Source organism: Lagenorhynchus albirostris, chromosome 15 (genome assembly GCF_949774975.1).
Source record: "Lagenorhynchus albirostris chromosome 15, mLagAlb1.1, whole genome shotgun sequence".
Taxonomy (NCBI): Eukaryota; Metazoa; Chordata; class Mammalia; order Artiodactyla; family Delphinidae; genus Lagenorhynchus; species Lagenorhynchus albirostris.
Genome location: NC_083109.1, coordinates 80,827,444 through 80,848,507, shown reverse-complemented (window position 1 = coordinate 80,848,507; position 21,064 = coordinate 80,827,444). Strand labels below are relative to the sequence as shown.

Sequence of the window (21,064 nt, the reverse complement as noted above, 5' to 3'; positions counted from 1 at the left end):
CACCGTGGGGCTGGGAACCAAGCACCCAGCCCCGTCTCCAGACCTCCGACCCCTCTCAGCCTGGCTCAAAAGCTCCTTCACACCAGTCCCCACCCTCCACCCACCCCACTCCCAATCATCCCCAGAGCCAGGACACTTTCCATTTTCTTTTATTTATACAAAACAATTGTTTTAAATATAATTTAAGAACCCCTCCAAGCACCAGTGTCTGTCTCTTGTTTCTAACACCACTGCCCCCCACACCCCCTCATGGACACAGCTTAGGGGTACTTGGGGGGGCAGGGAAATGTCTGGGGTTGCGGCGTGACCAAGGCACTGTTCTGGAAACACACAACGATGGGTCCCTGTTTCAACTTGGGCAAAGGAGGCGATAAACAGGTCCCCTCTAACACAAAAAGTTACAAGGACGGTATAAAAAAAAAAAAAAAAAGGGAAGGAAAAATAAGACCGAAAACAAAAACTAAAACTCAAAAACCTTCAATATGAAGGCAGCAGATGGGGGAGGGGCATTTACAAGGGAAAACCGAATTCGGTGGAGACAGCAGCAAGGTTGGGACATCCAAGTCCAATGATTTTGTCACTGGGCCAGGCCGCCCCTTCCTGCCTCACGACTCGCAGGCTAGTCCCCCCTTCTCTTTGGTCTGCAGGGTCGCTGCCCTTCAAGGTGAGGAGGGGCACCTGGGGGCTCTAATTGGGGATTGGAGGGAGGCCGTGGGGACTGTGCCCAACCCCCCCCGGGATGTTGGCAGATTCTGGGTACTTCTTTTCCTCTGGTCAGACCCAATCCCGAGGGAAGGGCTCCCACACCCTCAGTTTGGGGTTCCCCGCTTGGGGAGGGTCTGATTTCTACACTCCCGTACGGCCGAATCCCCAAATCCCTTCTCTCCAAATTACCAGCTCCCCGCCCCCATGGGTTCAAAGTGCAATCCAGTGGGGCCCGGGGATGGGAGCCTCTTGGGTCCCCACCCGGTTCTGCCCCGGGAATAGGGGAGCGGTGTCCCCAGCGTGGGAGTCCCTGCCGCTCCAGAGCTGGGGGGCCAGGCGAGGAGGCACAGGTCAGTACTGGGGCGCTGGTGCCCCCGACCCTCCTGAGGCTCCAGGCTTGGCCTGGGACTTCATGTGCTGGACACTGGCCAGGATTTTTTTCTGATGCCCCGCCAGAGTGACTCCGATTCGGAGCAGGTCCCTGGGGAAGAATGAACAGCTAGGTGAGGCCACTGGGCTCCCGGGCGGCTCTTCTACCAAAACCCCATCCTCGCCTCGGGACTGTCCGCCAATCAGAATGGCCGGCGGGAAAGGGGGCTGACGTCAATAGTTGCCAGTCAGTTTCCGGAGGATTTAGGAGCCTCCACAGTTCTGCGCAGCCGCAGTAAGGAGCGGGGCTAGGTACCCGCGGGGGTCGAGATGCAGGAGGTGGGGCGGGCTGAGAGAGAGAGAGAGAGAGAGAGAGAGAGAGAAGGAAAGAAAGAGCTGGGTGGGTGGAGAGGAAGGGGCGGGAGAGGACAAAAACAAACTGCTCCCAGCCCCATCCTGATGCGGGGAGACGGGGATAAGGAAAAAAGAAGAGGTGAGAAATGGAGGGCAAGAGCTCGTGTCAGGGAACCCGTGTCAAGGCGAGGCTAGAGCAAGTCAGGGAGGAGATGCCCAGACCTGGTGGGGCAGACTGGCCCGGGACCTGCCTTCCAGGGAGAGGGAGGGCCTCCTGGACCCTCTGTGTCTGGGTTCATAGTCCTTCTATTTCTGTGATTCAAACCTGGGGCAAGAAGAGTCGTTGGGAGAGAAATGGAAAGGCAGAAAGGAGGACCAGGGAGAGGCCAGCTAGGGAAAACCAGTATTGGGGAGGCGTTGGAATCATAAAACCATTTAACATTAAAGCTGGAAAGGCTCTCCAAAACCTAGTCCAACCTTCTCCTTTTATGGGTGGGAAAGCATCCAGAGTTGACACGTCGTTAATGTGAGAGCAGGGTCTGGAATGCAGACAGATGCACGAAGATACATACAGATTGCGAGGTGGGAGCGAGATGGCCCCGGGCTGAGATGGTGCAAGGGGGTGAGGCGCGCACAGCTGACCGGGAAGAATCCTGGGGCTCTCAGCCCCTGCAGCTGTTACTGCTTTGGCAGGGGAGGGGCTTTAGAAAACAGAGTTGGCACCAGGAGTTGACCCCAAAGGCCCCTGCTGAAACTGTGGACCTGATTCTGGTCCCCAGGCACCACCCCTCCTGGCTGCTTGGCCCTCACCACTCCCCCACCTCCATCTCCTGCCACGACTTACTCAGTGGAGATCTGGCTGACCAGCTCGAAGGAGCCAAACCCAGCGGCTGCAAAACTTTCTTCGTATCTTCCCATCTTGATGGCTCGAAGCCACTCGCCCACAGAGCCAAAAGCTGAGTAGTGAGGCTGCCGCTGATCCAGGAGGGGGTGCGAGGCCCTGGGAGGCAAGGATGGGGAGGACACACTGAGAACCAGCCTGTGTCAGGGTGGCGACGTAGAGCCCAGCCCTGGAGAGGTGGACAGGGACCATCCCACATACCACCAAAGGGACGGATACTTCTCAGGGGGAAGCGAGGTTCTCAGGGGATGGCAGAGTGCAGGAAAGAGGGCCCATCCTCTGGGGTCCTCACCCGCCATTCTCGCGGGCCACGATTTTGAGGCTGGCAGGGTTCCGGATCATCTTGTCGAGGGCACTGACCACCTGGGGGAAGCGGGGCCGCGCGTTCCGGTCTTTCTGCCAACAGTCCAGCATAAGCTGATGCAGGGAGGTGGGGCAGTCTGGGGGCGGGGGCAACCGGTAGTCCTGTTCAATGGCATTGATCACCTGGAATGACAGGTAGAAGCACTGGGTGAGGACGTCAGGGAAAACGAGGCTGCCAAAGGACCCCAGGGAAACGGCGACTTCACAGATGCTGGGATGGCTGCTACAGCACCCCCAGAAGGGCAGTTCTGGGGGGCTCCTGGCCATGGCCGAGGCCACTGGCTGTGGCTCAGCGTCCCAGAAGCGCTTGAGCTATGATCCAGACATGTAACTTCCCAAGGCTGCCCTCCATCGCTGTGTCCTTCTGTGACCAGATAGGCTGTATTGAGCCCTTGGATACAGAGATCAGCTCCTCACAGCGCCACCCTCACCACCTCAAGGACCAAGCAGTGATGAGCTCTCTGAGAACCAACCCCCCCCCCCACCCCCACCGCCCCATATCCCAAGAGAGAGGACGTTCCAGGAAAGCTTGGTAGGACACTTACATCCTGATTGCTCATATCCCAGTACGGCCGTTCCCCAAATGACATGACCTCCCACATCACAATCCCATAGCTCCAGGCATCACTGGCAGATGTGAACTTCCGGAATGCAATGGCCTCAGGGGCTGTCCATCGGATGGGAATCTTTCCTCCCTAAAGATGGGGGAGGAAAAGGTGAGCTGGGGGACTCACAGGACTCAGGCATTCTGCCCCCCACCTTTGCGTTTCCCCCAGCTCAGGCCTCCTTTCTTTCTGGGACCCAAACACCCAGCTCCCCGACTCTGTTCTTTTCCTAGACACCCGGTAGCCAGGTTCCTTAAGCTGCCCCCCCTGCCCCCACAGAGTCTACTCTTACAACCTGTCTTGGACCAGAGCTGTCAAGCCCTCAGCCTCCCAACTTTCCAACCTGCCCTGCTCACCTGGCCCTAAGAACCTAGTTCATATGCCTGCGCCCCAGCCTCACCAGAGAGCTCGTGTAGGTGGGATCAGAAGAGTTCTCCTCCAGGAATCGGGAGAGGCCAAAGTCTGAAACCTTGCAGACGAGGTTGCTGTTGACCAAGATGTTGCGGGCAGCCAGGTCTCGGTGGACGTAGCTCATCTCAGCAAGGTACCGCATGCCCGAAGCGATGCCCCGTAACATGCCCACGAGCTGGATGACGGTGAACTGGCCGTCGTTCAGCTGGAGATGGACATGGCGGGGGCGTGGTTCGGACAGCTCACCCACCGCTCCCCCTTCCTTCCATGTTCTAAACAGTATTTGTCCCTCCCAGACCCAACTCACAGACCCACCTGTAGGACTGGCCTGCTGACATCCCAGGTAAACCACCCCCTTTCTTTAAAAAAAAAAAAAAAAAAAAAAAAATTTCTTTATTTTTATTTATTTTCTATTTTTAAATTTTATTATTTGAAATCTATAGACAGTTTATTTTATTTTATTTTTTGGTCGTGCATGCGGGATCTTAGTTCCCCGACCAGGTATCGAACCTGGGCTCCCTGCATTGGGAATGCGGAGTCTTAACCACTGGACCGCCAGGGAAGTCCCTCCCTCCTTTCTTTTACCCTGAGTTCTCTCAGCTCTTACTATGGTATCGTGACACAATGCTTACAGTTGTCCCACTTTCAAATATTTGCTTTCAGTCTCTCGTAATTAGATTATAAGGAGACATTTTAAGATTTTCTTCCATTTAACCTTTACATCCAGTGCTTTACATCCAGGAAATACTCAACAAATGCCTTTGATCTATGTTCTCTTTATTTGACAGCAACAGAGCGCTGACAGTTACGAGCGTGCTCTGAAGCCGCCCTTCGACAGGTGGAGATGCGTGCGTCGGTGCTGAACCTGCCACAGTCTCGCTCGGCCCTCTTGGACCAACTGTATGCAGGATGCAAGAGAACAGTGAGGAATCAGGTGTGATCAGTGACCACAGCACCAAACCCAAGGTCTAAAGCCCGACCTTGAGCTTTGTAGAGCTGCCTCTCACCAGGTAAGCCGACCAGTCATGGACAGTTAACTCAGCCCACCTTCTGGGTCCAGCTAGCACGCAGGGGACCCTCGGCAGCCCTCCAGGGCCAGCAACACAGAGTTCAGAAACCGAACTCTGAATCCATCCTCCAAGCCTGCACCCACCCCACGCCTCACATCTCAGCTGGTGGACTCACTTCCAGACGCTCAGGGTAGAGACCTCGGAGTCTCCCACTCCCACGGCTTACAGTCCATCAGCAAGTTCTGCTGACTGTGCCTCCAAAACGCACCCCAAACCAACCACTTCTGCGCATTCACTGCAGCCCCCGTGGCCTGAATGATGCCAGTGTTCTCATCGGCTCCTATCCCCCAGCATCCGTCAGAGGGATCTCCTCAAATCACCTCCCTCTCCTGCTGAAAAGCTTCCCCTCAGACTTCTAATCGCATCCAAACTTCTAAGGTCACGAGGCCCAGCCGCCAACCGCAACGTGATCCACTATCACTCCTCTGCTGACCTGGTTCAGCTTCACCGGCCTTTCTGCTTCTTAAACAGGCTGGGATCCCGCCCACCCTGGGTTGCTACTCTCTGCCCCCGACACGCTTCCCCCCATCTTCTCATGGCTGGCTTTCTCATCTACCCAAACGTCATCTTTTCTAAGATAGCCCCCCTTCCCTTTCCTGCAACCGGACAATGGAACAGACTCCCGTATCCACAAGGGAGGGTCAGGCCATCCTGGCAGTGCTCCAGGCCTCAGCATCCCTCGTGTTGGCAGCCGGGTAGCCTGTGTCTCCTGATGCGGTGCCACGGGAAGTGCACGGCTCCCCCTGATGTAGGCTGGCCACAGACGTTTAATTTTGAACTTAGCACAACATTAATAGACATTGCTTCCCTTACAGGAAATACAGAGAAACAAGCTAGATGACCCCACAAGGAAGAATCCGATAAATCCCGAAGATAAGACATTCAAGTGGACAAGTGGCCCAGCCCTTCAGTGTATCAGAACCCCAGCAAGGGACTGTCCTGGATGTAGAAAAGGCCCAAAACAATAACCACAGGTGCAATGCTTGATCCTGAACTGGATGCTGGGACATTTTGGGGACAACTAGAGAAATATGAGTATCAAGTTGGCATTAGGTGATACCAAGGAATTGTTGTAATTCTGTTAAACGCAATGTTACTTTGTTATGTAGAAAAACATTTTGGGGACTTCCCTGGTGGTCCAGTGGTTAAGACGCCGCACTTCCACTGCAGGGGGAGCGGCTTCAATCCCGGGTCAGGGAAATTCCGCACGCCGCGTGAAGCGGCCAAAAAAAATAGTTTTGGTTTTTTACAGAAGATGCATAGGAAAGTTTAAAAAATAATAAAATTCATACAGTTTTGTTAAGGTAGCAAAAATGAGCTCTTCTCTCTCATTTCTATGATCCTGTTTAATTTTTTTCACATCTGAAATCATGTTTACTTTTTGTAAGACCTTGTTTGTACTTGTTAATCTTCAGTCTCCCCCATTACGCCACCAACTCTCCAAGAGCAGAGATGGTCACGGCTCTATCCCCCGAGGCCCAGTACAGTGGCTGCTACACAACGAGGCGCTCAGTAAATATTTGTCACGAGGACAGATGACAACCCCTCCATGTCCCAGGGTAAGCCGGCCCCACAGGGAGACCAATCCCAGGACTCAACCTTCCCTGGTGGAGAATGAAGGGTAGAGGGGCAGTGATGCAGGACCCACTGTCTGTCCCGGGTTCTGAGCTCCTTGCTTGCACTACGGGAGCACAGGGTGGATGCGGAAAGCTGGGAGCAGGGGGTCTCACCCTCAGGAAGGAGTCCAGGGCGCCGTTCTCCATGAACTCGGTGAGAATCATGACGGGCACGCTGTTGGTGACCACGCCCTCCAGGCGGATGATGTTGGGGTGCTCGAACTGGCCCATGATGGAGGCCTCGCTCAGGAACTCCCGCCGCTGCCGCTCCGTGTAGCCGCCCTTCAGGGTCTTGATGGCCACACAGCTCTCCTTCTTCCCTGGGGCCTTCAGCCGCCCCCGGCACACCTCCCCAAACTCGCCTTCAGGAAGGAGGCCGAGGGTCAGCTCTCCTGACCCGGCCCTGCAGTCCCTCTCCCCACCCCTCCCCCTGACCCGGGCACCCAGGCATCTTCCTCTCACCTGCGCCAATCACCTCTTCAATCTTGACATAGGAGACATCGATCTCTTTGGCAAATTCCCTCACAGCCTCATTAGGGTCTTCGTAAGTGAAGGGGTCAATGTAGACCTTAGTACCTGAGGAATCACGCGGGGCTCGTCAGCCACCACTGCATTCAGATGCCCTGGTCCCTGGCTCACAGCTCGCACCCCAGCCCTATCTCCTCCAGGATGGGCCTACCCACCGTGCCCAATGAGATACTGTCCGTGTTTGTCTGAGTATTCAGCTTCTCTCCCGTTGCTCTGCTTCCTGTAGCCGATGGGAAAGAAGAGGTAAACTGAGTCACGCATCTCGATGTTTCCAGAGGGGAAGGATGGGAATCAGAGAAGGTTCCAGGTGAAAACAGGCTCCCGGGACATCGGGGGAGGCTTGCTCTGGAGCAGGAGGGCAGGTGGCCAGCTACACAGGGCTTCGCAGGGGCCCCCGGGTGCCCAGAGCCCTCACCTGAGGCAAAGGACAGCGATGACGACGACCACGAGGACCAGCACCGCGCCCACGACCGCCGTGCCAGCAATCAGGGCCAGCTGCTCCCGCCAGCTCTCGTTCTCTGGAGAAGAACTGGTGATCAGGGGGACCCGGCGGGCCCGTGGGCTCCCCTCAAGTCCCTCAGGGCAAGCAAAGAAGTTTCCCAGCCTTGGTGGGTTTGATTTTGTTCTGTTATAAATACTGGAAACCACAAAAGGTTCCACTTGAACAGAAGGTTCCAAAGGCTAAAAATGAAAGGGTTCGTAGCCAAAAAGTGGAAACAACCCAAATGTCCATCAACGGATGAATAGATAAATAAAATGTGCCGCAGCCATTCAATGGAGTATTTTTCAGCCATGAGACGGAATGAAGTCCTGACACGTTCTACAACACGGATGAACCTTGAAAACATCATGCCATGTAAAAGAAGCCAGTCCCAAAAGACCGTATCGTATGCCTGCATTTGTATGAAAGGTCCAGCACAGGCAAACTACAGACACAAAAGGTAGACCAGGCTTCCCTGTGGCGCAGTGGTTGAGATGCAGGCGACGCGGGTTCGTGCCCCGGTCCGGGAAGATCCCACATGCCGCGGAGCAGCTGGGCCCGTGAGCCATGGCCGCTGAGCCTGCGCGTCCGCAGCCTGTGCCCCGCAACGGGAGAGGCCACAACAGTGAGAGGCCCGCGTACCGCCAGTAGACTAGTGTTTGCCAGGGGCTGGGAGGTAATGGAAGAGTTATAAGCATCTCTTTTTTGAGGTGCTGAAATGATCTAAAATTAATTGCGGTGATGGTTGCACAACTCTGTGAATATGTTATAAGTCAATGAATTATACATTTTATTTTATTTTAAAATTTATTTATTTATTTATTTATATTTTTGGCTGTGTTGGGTCTTTGTTTCTGTGTGAGGGCTTTCTCTAGTTGTGGCAGGCGGGGGCCACTCTTCCTTGCGGTGCGCGGGCCTCTCACTATCCCAGCCTCTCTTGTTGCGGAGCACAGGCTCCAGACGCGCAGGCTCAGTAGTTGTGGCTCACGAGCCTAGTTGCTCTGCGGCATGTGGGATCATCCCAGACCAGGACTCGAACCCGTGTCCCCTGCATTGGCAGGCGGACTCTCAACCACTGCGCCACCAGGGAAGCCCATGAATTATACATTTTAAATGGGTGAATCATGGTGTATGAGTCATATCTCAATAAAATGGTTAAAAAAGTTCAAAAGTTTAGAAAACCACTGAGCCAGCATAGAAAATCTATCATAGTGTCACCTCAGTTAATCCTGGGAGCCCTGTGAGAGAGGCCTCATATTTCCATTTTTTTGGATGAGAGAGCTGGGGCTCAGGGGTCAAGTTTTTGCTAAAGGTCACATAGCTGGAGAGCCGCTGAGCTGGCCTTCACACCCAGCTGTTGCTTTTGGTTTCTACATCTTATCCCCAGGCCAAAATGCCTCGTGGTTGAGAGAAAGAGAAGCGTGGGGCTGTGGCTTTGGGGGTCCTGAGGGCAGAGCCAAGGCCTCCCGCCTGGTCAGGTCAGCCAACCCCACCCGCATCCAGCTCCCCGGGCTCACCGTCCAGCTGGGTCTGGCTGTGGTGCTCCTGGCCGAAGGGCCCGTAGCCAGCCTCGGAGCGCGCCCGCACCTGGACCAGGTAGCTGGCTCCCCGCTTCAGTCCCCGCAGCTCTGCCCGGTTCTCCGATGTCTTCAGGAACCGCACACTGCTGGGGCCCTCTGCGCCCTGTTCAGGAGAGGGGACTGGCCGTGAGCCAGGGCCCCTAGATTCCACTGCTCCTTCTGCCTCCCCCCGCCCTGGGCCTGCATCCCTAGCATCTCTGTCCTGCTGAGTGGCAGGTGCGGCCTTTGTGCTCACTTATGGATGCACTGTGCCTTGTGTTTTGCATTAATTATATCATTTAATCCTTGTAGCGCTTCTGTGGGATAGGTTCCATTATTCTAAGCATTTTTGGGGGGTGGGGGGGGCCTCGCCGCGGGGCATGCGGGATCTTAGTTCCCCGACGAGGGATCGAACCCATGCCCCCTGCAGTGGAAGCACAGAGTCTTAACCACTGGACTGCCAGGGAAGTCCTATCCTAAGCATTTTACAATGAGGATATTAAGCTCAGAGAGGCCAAGGGGTTGACACAAGGTCACTTGGCTAGTACGTGGCAGAGGGCTGCAATTCAGGTGTCCTGGTCCCTGGAGCGGGTCCCACTGCCCACCCCCACCCCTGGGGCGGGGCCTGGTCTCACCTTCTCGTGATACTTGACCTCGTAGTCCAGCACTGCCCCGCTGGGTGCCCGGGGAACAGCCCATGCCAGGCTCAAGCTGCTGGGTGATGACCGAGTCACCCTGATGTCGGACACTGGGGGCGGCACTGCAAGAGACAGACGCCTTGGGGCCCTTGATCGTCTCTCATCTTTCCCAGCTCCTCCTCTACGGGCCACACTTGTCTCGGTCCCCCAGCTGTTTCCGGAATTCCTGTGGCTCTCTCTGCCCCGTCCTGAACTCTCCAGTCCACCTCTGCATCTTTTTTTTTTTTTTTTTTTGCAGTACGTGGGCCTCTCACTGTTGTGGCCTGTCCCGTTGCGGAGCACAGGCTCCAGATGCGCAGGCCCAGCGGCCATGGCCCACGGGCCCAGCAACTCCGTGGCATGCGGGATCCTCCTGGACCGGGGCACGAACCCACGTCCCCTGCATCGGCAGGCGGACTCTCAACCACCGCGCCACCAGGGAAGCCCCACTTTTGCATCTTTTTAATTCTCTTTCTGCCTCTTGCCCCAAAGGCCTTGACCCGCTATATTTCCTGGGGATCCCACTCCCCAGCTGCTGCCTTTTCCCCCTCAGGCCTTTAGACTGTCCATATCCCTCGCGAGCCTTTCCCACCAACGCCTCTCCCATCCGACCACAGGCTGCCCCCTGCCCCCAGCCCCCAGTCTCACCCTCACGGTCAGTGGTGACATTCACAGCCTCAAATGGAACTGGCCCGCTGGCTAAGGAGGAAACCCCGTTCACGGCGGTGACCTCGAAGGTATAGGTGAAGTCAGGACGCAACCCACGAATGGCCACCCAGGGCTCCATCAGGTCCCGGGGGCTGGGGTCGAAGGTCAGGTCTCCCCCGCAGGGCGTGCAGGAGCCGCCGGGGCGGCACTCCCGGCACCGGAGGGCATAGGTGAGGTCCTCTCGGCCTCCCGACTCGAGGGGGGCACTCCATTCCAGGCGCAGGGAAGAGCCGTTCAGGCGGGGAACCACGCTTCTCGGGGCGGACGGAGGGGCTGCAGGAGACCAGGACGTCAGGCAGAGGCTGAGCAGACGGGCAGGGGACGGGCAGTGGGACAGACAGGCAGCCACACTGACGTCTTGTCTTGGCCGGGCACCAGACCAGGGTCAAGAGGAGGAAGGTGTGGGAGGATGGGACTGGGGTCAGGGGTCCACCCCAGGGGTCACTGGCCACTTACTGGTACAGGGTGCACCTCGGGGGTCTGTGCGGGCCCTGAAGTACCCGATGCGACACTGGCAGACGGGCGAGCCAATGGTGTTGGAGTGGCTGTTGGCTGGGCACGGCTGGCAGGACCCCTCCCCAGACAGGGGCTTGAAGGTGCCCTGAACACAGGCTGTGAGAAAGCATCCATCAGAGACATTCAGCGGGGGGGGGGGGGGGGGGGGGGGGGGGGACCAAAAAAAGGACATTCGGCAGCTATTAAAGTCGCACGAGGTGCAAAAGGGAGAACAGGGAGGGAGAAGCTCAGAAACCGCACCTCTAAGAGAAGACCTCCCTCCAGACCAGGGGTCTGAACCCGGACGTGTACCCCTGGCCACTCCACGGCAGCCTGGTGAAACCCAGACCCCTGCTCCGAGGAATGATTTTAAATGCACGCCACAAAATAAACAGATTACCAAGCAAACCAAATAACTAAAAATACAGTGATCGAAACATGAAGAAACTTTGCAACACAGCAACGTGTGTGTTTCTGTACCAACAAGATACAGCGGCAAGGCTGACAGGCGAGGAAATACTGAAGTCACCATGAGCGAAAAACAACATTTTGCCAGTCTTGCGTCATCTCTAATGGGCTGTGAAAACACCCAGGATTTGAATGGGGCCCAAGTTTCAGGTCCTGCTCGACCGTTGGGCTGTGGCTGACACTCTGTAAGAGGAGTGGCCAATTTCAGGTAAAGATGAGTGCAAAGGAATGGTCATTTTTTTTCCCTTCCACCAAAGTTCACAGATTCCCCTACATTCTACCTACAAAACCCAGGTTAAGAAACTCTGCTCTGGAGAAAAGGCTACGTGAGAATTCAATATCAGTAAATTTGACGAAACCATAACGAAAAAGACTACAGACCGTGAAGCCTTTGTCCTCTGAGTCCAATAAGGTCCCCCAGCCCTGAGGACAGTCCCACAGCCCAGAAAGGAATTGGACATAGATAGAAGGATGAGTGTGGAAATGATGGAGAGCTCAGAACTGTGCTGGGGGCCCTGAAAACACACCCTCCAGTAACTGAGTGCCCAGGAGAATAAAGAACTTTTAAAACGGAAATTTAAGAAGTGGATCTAAGAGCAGGGTGCCAGCCAGGCCTCCTGCAGACACAGGCAAGCTTTGTGGGGGAAGTGCTGGCCCTCACCTCGGCACCTGGTATTCCCCTCGGCGGCCTCAAACCCTGGAGCACAGCTGCAGCCCGTGACCGGCTGCTCAGCCCACTGGCCATCCTCCCGGCAGTAGAGGCTCGGGCTGGGGCCAGGGGCGGGCACAGCGTCGGCCACGCAGCTCCCCGCCACGGGAACCACCAGCTCACGAGGCACGGTCTCCGGGAAGCAGGTGAGGTTCACGGTCAGCTGGGCGCACTTCTTATAGAAGAGGTGCAGGGACAGCAGGGCCATGCAGGCGCCCTGGTCCTGGAAGGCCAGATAGAAGCCGGCCTTGGTGAGCGGGCCCAGACGCAGCGTCTTGACGTTCACCTTCCCGGTGGCCTCGGCCCCGGGGCGCTTCCGGGTCAGGTGCTCAGCAGCAACTGTGTCCACCTGCCAGGTTGGGGAAGAGACTCACTGCCGCTGTCCTCCACTCCCCCAGGACCCCGCTGGACTGTCTTCTTCCCAGCTCACCCTCTCCCTGACCTGCCTGGCTCCTGTTCCAGAACCTTCTCTCCACCGTTCCCAACGTACGCTTTCCTGCAGGCCCCAACATTGTCCATTAACACCCGCCGAGCTCCTATGATGCATCCAGCCACTGTCCCGCACCCCCTTTCTGTGCATTCACTCGTCCTACAGACACTTATCAACACCCACTCTGTGCCAGGCCCTGGCCTCCACACCAAGGAACCAGAAATGAAGGCAACGCTGATGAACTAATGATAAATTAAAAGTATGATGAGTGCTACGGCAGGCGGGACCCCAGGGCAGGGCACATCAGCAAAGGCGTCCCGGGGGGCACCTCGGAGCTGGAAGTTACAAGGCGAGGAGTTGGGTGGGAGAGGCAGAGAGAAGGCATTCTAGGGTGAGGCATCAGCTGGTGCGAAGGCAGGGGGCTGGAAAGGGGCGAAGTGTACTCAGAGAATGGGGAAGTGTAGGGGGGCCCAGCACATGGAGTAGAGCGGCTGTCCCACCTAGCAGGCCACCCTCGCCCCTCCTCAGACCCGGGCTTCTTGCTCCTCGCCCCCAGCACCTCTAGACCACAGGCCGGCCCCAGACCCCACCTTGGCCTGGGGCACCTGGGTACCTTGATGTAGGGGTTCTCCATCCAGGCTGGCGTGTGGGCCGTGGCCGTGTCCGCGTCGCTCTCAAAGTAGAAGACGGTGAAGGTCTCCTTGCAGGAGCGGCCGGCCCGCGGCAGGGAGAGGCATTCCAGCATGGTGAAGCGCAGCGTGGCATACACGTGCACGGCGCCCCGGCGGGGCACCCAGCCCGTGCGCAGCCAGTGGGCCAGGCCCGGGGCCCGCTGCATGTCACACACCTCGTAGGTCCGAACACTGTGCTGCTCCTCGTCCAGGCCGCTCAGCTCCTCCCACTGCGGGGAGAAGGGCGCTCAGCCTGGGGGCTGCTAAGTGGGTGGGTGAAGGTCAGTGCCATAAAGCCACGAGGGCTGGGGGACCCTGGAGAGCAAGGGCTCAGAGGATACCTGCTTCGGCTGCTGCGATGGCTGTGTGTGTATGTGTGGGGCCTGGGAAGCAGGAGCACAGGTGGACCCCCTCCCTCGGTTTCTCTCCAAGCCCCAGCTCTTACCTGTCCCTCCACCTGAGGGAATGTCACCCACTTCAGATCGGCAGTTTCCAATTTTGTGTTCAGTAGGGTCTCTAAGACAGACAGAGTCAGTAAGCGCTTGGGAGAGACACCAGGAAGCCCAGACCCCTGGGAGCTGAGACAGACAGACAGGCCGAGGAGGGGAGCGAGCCCTGCCCTCTGTCCCCCCAGCAAGCCCAGATTCCCAGCCTCTTTTCTGAGTGCCAGCCCCGCCCCTGACAGCTGACAGGCACGGAGCTGACCTTCGGGACTCCCAGATCTAGGCCTCTGTGAACTGCTGTGCCCCAGAGGAGAAGGGGGGACACAGATGCTGAAAGGGGAAAAAGGCAAACAGCTCAGAAAGGGCTAAGCTAGAGCCCAGACCTGACCCTGACCCCGAGGTGGGATACAGGGACACCCTTCCCACCAGGGCCTGCCTCAGCCTCTGCAGTCTGTTCCCAAATCCAAAGAACGCACTGCCTCCGTCCCCACCCCCCTTCAGACCAAACACCCCAGCCCTTCAGATCCTTGAAGGTGGTGCTGACCTCCTGAGGCCCAGCCCTGACCCCCCATTCCCTCCCCACCAGCTAGCTGCCCTCGGAGGAGGAAGCGCTGGAGGCCGGGACGCTCGGGTTCCTGCCCTGGGCCCCTGTGTGCAGGGGCCTCACATCTGGATTTGGTTACGGGAAGGAAAAGGGGAGGAGATTTTAGGGGTGTGTGTACGGGGGGGGGGGGGGGTGAGCACACCTGGCTCTGCTCTGGCCTCTCTCTGGGGAGGAGAGGGGCGCGGCTCTGGCGGAAGGTGGGGATTAGGAGAAACTGCACAGCCCCCCCCCGCCCCCCGCCCCTGGCTGAGGAGGGGGAGGGAGGGCAGGGGAATCCCCTCGGAGATTTGTGGGTGGGGTGCTGCAGGCCTGCCCTGGGAGGAGCCGAGAGGGGGCCCCCAGGGGAGCCAGCAGCACACCTGGGACCAGGGCCCCCCTCCCTGGTGGGAGCTGCAGGAGAGAAGGGAAGGCAGGTGGGCGGGCAGCCTCCTCCCAGGGACCAGGTGATGTCCACGGAGGGCAAGGGGTCAGGCGGGACCCCGGCCAGGCAGCTGGGGGTGAGGCCTGGGCCCCCATGGATGGCGGGAGACAGCCCAGCACGCTGGGGACAGGATGCCCGGGTTCTGGGAAGGGGGCGGATAGAGGCTGCCGTCTCCACCCTCCATTGTTCCAGACTGGATAGTGTTTTCCTGTCTCCAATTTATACACTGTCTCTGTTTCAGGCTGTCCCGGGCGCTCTGAGCGGCTCACTTTCTCTCACCCTCTCTCTTTGATCTGTCACTTCTTTTGCCTCCCACCTCTCTCTCCCGCTCTCCGTCCACCTCCATTTCTCTTTCTGACTGTCACTCTGCTTTCTGTCTCCCACCTTTCACCATCCCTGGGGCACAGAGCCTTGGATAAAAGACTGAACTCTCGTCTCAGTCTCCTCATCTGTAAAATGGGAGCAACAATACATCCCACCCACAGGGTTGTTGGAACCCTGAAAACATAAAGCACTCAGCATGGGCCTCGGGCCCAGAAAGCACTGAGGTAATAGAAATTAGAAGTTACTCCCTGTTCCTCTTTGCATCTTTCTTTCTCTCTCACCACACATCATCCCGACGGGTTTTCTCCCTGCTTTACTTTCCCCTTTCTCTCCCACAGTTCTTTCCCCATCTTTCCCCGAGCCCAGCAAGTCTCTCCTCTTCCCCCACACCCAGCCTTTGATCCCCAGCCCAGAGCAGCACTGCCCAGCCTGGGGGAGAGGGGTTTCTAACTGCCTTTGATTCCTTCTCCTCAGTAGCCCCCCATGGCCCACTCCCCAGAGACCCCTTTGATTCCAGGCAGTGAAGGAGGGGAAGGAGGCAGCTCATTGAAAGGAGATTAGGGCCATGGGAGGAGGGTTTACAGGGCTCTTGGCTCCCCCTCTAGGGGTTGGGGGGAGGGCAGAGACTCATGGATAAAGTAACATTTTGGCTGGGTGGGGGGATGCAGAAAAATTAGAAGTTTAAGAGAGACAAGTAGACAGCAGTTAAGCTGAGTTCAGGGGACACGAGGGCTGTGTAGGTCAGTTTCTGCCGGCCTAGGGTTAGAGGAAAGGACTCTGGTGGGACTGAGGCAGGGTCTAGACAGCATTTAAAGGGCTGGGGTGCAGCTTGGGGAAACCAGGGAAGGGGCCTCCCTGGCGCAGGGGCCGTGGCTTTGGGAGAGATTTGGAGGTTTGGAGTGTGAGTGCAGAAGGTGGCCATCCCCACGGCGGTGTGTGGAATTGTAGGGTCAAGGTGTGAATGCTCCGGAATGGGGGGGTGGGGTAGTTTTATGGGCTAGCACAAAGTTCTGCCTTGTCTTCTTGTTCCTCCAGAAGTGTTTCCTCCTGTTTGGCAGAGGTGGGAGGAGAGGACAAAAACTTTGGAAAGAGTTTTGAAGATGGGAGTAGAAAATTGGAGAGAAAAGGAAAGGCTGCCAAGGGCGTCTGGAGTCCGGAGTAAGAGCGTGGGGAGCCGGGACCGGGGCATGTCCCGGGACAGAGCTCGCCTCCATCTCTTTCCCAAACAAAAGAAAACTCCACTCCCCGCTGGGCCGCCTCCTCCCCGCCCCCCTCCCGGGCTAGCACTATTGGTCCGGAGTGTTCGCTGTTGGGGTGCCGGGTTTGGGGGAGACAGATGTCGGCCCTTCCACCCCGAGGCCCATCTTCGGGGGGCCCCAGAAATGGCGGGGTGACTCCAAGGAAACTCACCTTCTAAAGCGGCTACAAGCGAAGCCCAGCAGAGCAGAGCCCGGAGCTCCATGGCGCCGCCTCACTCTGGTTGGATCCGATCCGAGTTTGGGGGGCCCTAGCCCCCCCAGGTCTAAACCCCCCCCCCGAGCGGGTGGACGTCGACTCCCCGCGCTGAACTCGGTCGGGGCCCTCAGCGCGGGCCCATGCGGGCGCGCCGGGCACCCGGTGGCGGCGCCCAGGTGTGGCCCCGCGTCCCAGCCGCGCGCGCAGACGGGAGGGCGGGGGCGTCCTGGCAGCGGCCGCGCCGGGCGCGAGCAGAGCAAGACGTGGCTGGAGTCGGGGTCCCTCCGGGGCCTCGGGGTCCCGCCCCGGGTGGCTGGGGGTGGGCCGGCCGCTCGCGCTCTCCCCCCCTCCCTGGAGTGGCGCTGCTCGCGCCGCCGGGCCGAGTGCGCTCCGCGTCGGCAGGGAGGGTGGGAGCGGAGCGGGGACGGGAGCGGGAGGGAGGGGACTGCGGCGCGGGGCCGAGCAGGCTGGGGCTGGGCCGGGCGGCGCCTGGCCGGGGAGGGCCGGGCGCGCGGGGGGCGGGGGGGGTTACCCCCCAGCCCAGGCGAGGCGAGGGGGCCGGGGCGTGCTGATTGGAGCGCGCGCTGCTGAATAATTCATGAGGGAAGCGGAGCGGGGCGTCGAGCTGAGCAGGTCGGGAAGTTGGGAGAAAGTTTGGAGAAGGGGGAGGGGCGGCGGGTGCGGAGCCCGGGGACCGCCCAGACCTGCCCCGTGGCCGTGCGCCCCTGATCCGGACCGCGCGTGTCGGGGCCGGAGCCCAGGGACCCCCGGGTCAGGTCCGAGCCCGGCAGACACCAGGGAGCAGAGAAACACACCCCGCAGCGTGGAGGGCCGCACGCTCGAAGCCCTATCCGATCTTCCTGCGGACTTCGGATTCCCACCACCCCCTGGTTGGCGCAGGGGACCGTGTTTGGGGGAAAATTTTAAAGATGGAGGGTGGCCCAGCGGGCCCCAAGGCAGAGGTCTCAGCTTAGATACGCCTGGAGCGAACGTTCACACAATCATTCAACAAACATTAAGTATTGGGGACCTACTGTGCGCGCAACGCAGCGCTGAAAAATGTGCAGAGGAAGAGGGGCACCTGGGTTGAGATGGGGAGTGTAGAAAACCCAGGAAGCAAGGGTAAGTAAAAGGTAGTTGGGTCCGAGAGAGTGAGGGGCCCAGACGGATTCCCAGATCATGGTCCACACTCTCTCCGTCGCGATTAGGAGGGCTCCGCGACACCCTCAGTCCTGACCCCTGGGGCTCGGGCCGGGGCTGCTGCTGTCTGTCTTTCCTAAGGCTGTTTCCTGTCGGGCTCCTGGGGGCCCTCGGCATGGCTGGGAGGGCCTTTCCTCTCGTCGCCATCCACCCCCTACCAAATCTCGTGAGTTAGAGGGGAGGGTCCAGGAAAGCAGCTCCTCCCAGAAGAGCTGGAAGGAAAGAGCTTAGACTCAGAAGGTATTTAAGGGGGGGCGAGTAAGAAGAGCTGAGCAGCCGAGAGAGGGAAAGAGGAGTCCTTGGTGCTTGGGGGGTTGCCAAGCCCCTCTAACCCACAGCGAGGACAGCCAGGCCTGCAGTGACCTCTTGTCCCAGTGCACTTATCTTGCTGCCACAAGTGGTGCTCCCCACACCCTTGCCCTTCCTCGTAGCCCTGCCTGGGTCCTGCTCCGGGGTGGGGGGGGGGTCACAGGGGGCAGGAAACAGCCAGCTTGGCTGGAGCCAGGCAGACCAGGCTAGGGCTGGGAATTCCCTCCTCCCTCCCCGATCCAAGCCCAGTATCCCTTGTTCGGTTTCTCCTCCAGGCTGTCCATCTCCTGCGGACTCACCTTTCCCTGCTCTCACTCTGCACTCATTCTCTAGCCTCTAAGAGTTATGATTGTGTCTCCTCCTGGGCCCTGCCCTCAACCCCACCTCAGGCTCTTGGTTGCTTGAATTGTCTCCTTTGATGGGGGATGTAGTTCATCATCACGGTTGGGGCGGGGGGAGTCGGTGCATGGCCGGAATTGAAGAGAAACCCAGGTGCACGGAGAAATGAGGCTGGGTGGAGCAAGGGGCTGATGAGACTGGAGGGGTGAAGAGATGCAACAGCTCACCGCAGATTCAAACCCTGTATTTCTGACCCCCTGAGCACCAGGACTCCCTCAGCTAGAGCGAGCAAAGCACCACAGCTAAGAAGATACCCAGTTGGTCCCGCATCATAGGTCATCAGCCCCCATCCCCCAGCAGGTAATTCAGTTCCTAATATCTAGTGTACACCAAACAAGGAATGATTAAAATGAAACCTTTATTGAACATCTACTGTGTGCCAGGTGATCACCGAGCCAGTTTGCAAGATTTGTAAAACAGGGCTTCTCACCTCAAAGGTCTATACTCTGGTGGAAATCCCATTATTTCCCTCTTCCATGGAGACGACAGCTGAGATTTTTCACTCCTATCCTCAAAAATCACCCTCGGTCTCTCCTGGGGGTGTTAGGTCATTTCCTCCACCCTCGGACCACTTCGCAGGCAAGCGAATTCAGTCTCCACTGAGTGTCATCACACAGGCGAGCACCCATGTCACTACCTGGTTTGATGCTTGCTCCACAGACCCAAACAAATCTCAAGCCCTCCTTCCTTCATTATTAGAGCACTTAGAGCACTTCACTGTCCTCCCAGCCCAAATATGTGGCTGTCCTCCCTGTTCCCTGTCCATGATCAATATATTGCTGTGGCAGTGCCTGTGTGGAGCACACCTCTCCCCCAGCAGCTGGTAGGGTTTTCTCTTTGCTATCCACCTGGTTACAGTTGTTTGGAGTGGGCTTGGAGTTCGGACTTTTTTCTATATGTAATAAACAAACAACAAACAAATCACCCCTTTCACCATCAGTTGTAGAAATCATCACTCCTTTTCCCATATCCAAGTCCCCCTTGTAAGGCCCACCTGACCCCTTCAAGTCTAGAGTTAAGTTTACCTGGGAGCTCAGCAAGTTTAAATTTAGGCACCCCTCACCTTCCAGGCTCCTCTCACCACCCTGGTTAATGAGTGCCGTCAATTTAAACAGTTTTCAAGGTGACTCACAGTAGGAGAATGTTTGAAATGGCCCCAAATCTCGCACCTCTTACACGAAAGGAATTTGATAGAGATTCTGACAGTACCAATAATAAGCTGTAGAGCTCAATGAGGTTTTTATAAACTCTCAACAATGAAAGAAAAAAAATTGAATTGGCCATACTAGAGAAAGACAGAGAGACAAAGATAATAGAAAATAATATTATAAAATCATTATCATATGAAGAGGTGGTCAAAGAGTTCGTATCTAAGAAACAGGACATGAAATTATTATAGCGATGTGCTGGCAGCTATTAACTACAAATATTTCTAGATTTTGTAATATTATGGTGTTTTATCACCTTAACATTGCAACTGGTTGTGATTTCTCAATCTAGGTAAACATTAACTTTTACACCTAATTTTATATTCATGGTTTTGTTTTTGTTTTCTTAAGGAGGGTTCCCCCAAATTGTAAAAACATCAGGACCGGGCTTCCCTGGTGGCTCAGTAGTTAAGAATCCACCTGCTGATGCAGGGGACACGGGTTTGAGCCCTGGTCCGGTAAGATCCCACATGCCTCGGAGCAGCTAAGCCTGTGCGCCACAACTACTGAGCCTGTGCTCCAGAGCCTGTGAGGCACAACTCCTGAAGCCCGGGCGCCTAGAGCCTGTGCTCTGCAACAAGAGAAGCCACCGCAATGAGAAGCCCGCGCACTGTAACAAAGACCCAACGCAGCCAAAAATAAATAAATTAAATAAATAAATTAAACAAACAAACAAAAGCATCAGGACCCAAAAAACCTGAATCCACTGCTCCTATGACCACCACAAACCTTCCTGAACTCATCATATGCAAAGTTGTAATAGACACATGCCTTAATTTATTAGTGATTGTATATTTGCTTGTATGTGGTTCTAAGCTTCATGAAAGCAGGTGCAACATACGTTGTGTTCACTGCTTTAAGTCCCATGCAAGGCTTTCTCATAGTAAATGCTCAATAAATATTTGTGGACTATTTATCCCCTTATTGATTAGTCATTCTTTAATTTACTCAGCAATAATTTTTTGTGTATATATATATACACATATATACATATATATATATATATATATACACACATGGGGGTTTTTTTGGCCACGCCGCAAGGCATGTGGGATCTTAGTTCCCTGACCAGGGATCGAACCCGTGCCCCTCTGAAGTGGAAGTGCAGAGTCCCAACCACTGGACTGCCCGGGAAGTGCCCCAATAATTACTTTTTGAAGAATTACTATGAACCAGGCCTGGAAATACAAAGTTATCCTCTACCTTCTAGGACTTGACAGCCCAGGGGTAGAAATTGCCATAAAACCTCAACAGAACACAGGAGGCGACGTGTTGAGCATAAAGGGTGGCAGGCAGAGGGTCCTATGGGATCACAGAGGAAGCACACGAATCCAGCCTGCAGGTTCAAGGTGAGCTTTCTGGAGAAGATGATGCTATCTGAATGAGTCCTGGAGGAGACTGGTGGGAAAGGTTGCTTTCAAGGCAGAAGGAACAGCAAGTACAAAAGCATGGATGTGGTGAGATTGTCCTCAAGCTGCCAGCGTTCACATCGCCAGGGTGTGGGGTGCAGGGATAGTGACAATGGGTGAGCTGGAGACCTGAAACCGAAGGGTTTTTGGCAAAGAAGCAACATCGTCAGAT

The 21,064-nt window shown here is 56.5% G+C and overlaps 1 protein-coding gene across 1 annotated transcript; it reads right to left on the bottom strand.

Annotated features, from left to right (window-relative positions):
* Window positions 1-135: 135 nt before the first annotated feature.
* EPHB4 (EPH receptor B4) lies at window positions 136-16,817 on the bottom strand. Its single transcript, XM_060125166.1, has 17 exons — window positions 16,323-16,817; window positions 13,566-13,636; window positions 13,063-13,350; window positions 11,972-12,368; window positions 10,804-10,959; window positions 10,288-10,620; window positions 9,598-9,722; window positions 8,921-9,086; window positions 7,338-7,440; window positions 7,078-7,142; window positions 6,857-6,970; window positions 6,509-6,756; window positions 3,698-3,913; window positions 3,238-3,387; window positions 2,622-2,815; window positions 2,273-2,428; window positions 136-1,186 (listed from the first exon to the last, which is right to left on the bottom strand). Exons 1-17 carry the CDS (start codon window positions 16,372-16,374, stop codon window positions 1,057-1,059), a joined length of 2,964 nt encoding a protein of 987 aa, XP_059981149.1. The 5' UTR covers window positions 16,375-16,817; the 3' UTR covers window positions 136-1,056.
* Window positions 16,818-21,064: the final 4,247 nt, after the last annotated feature.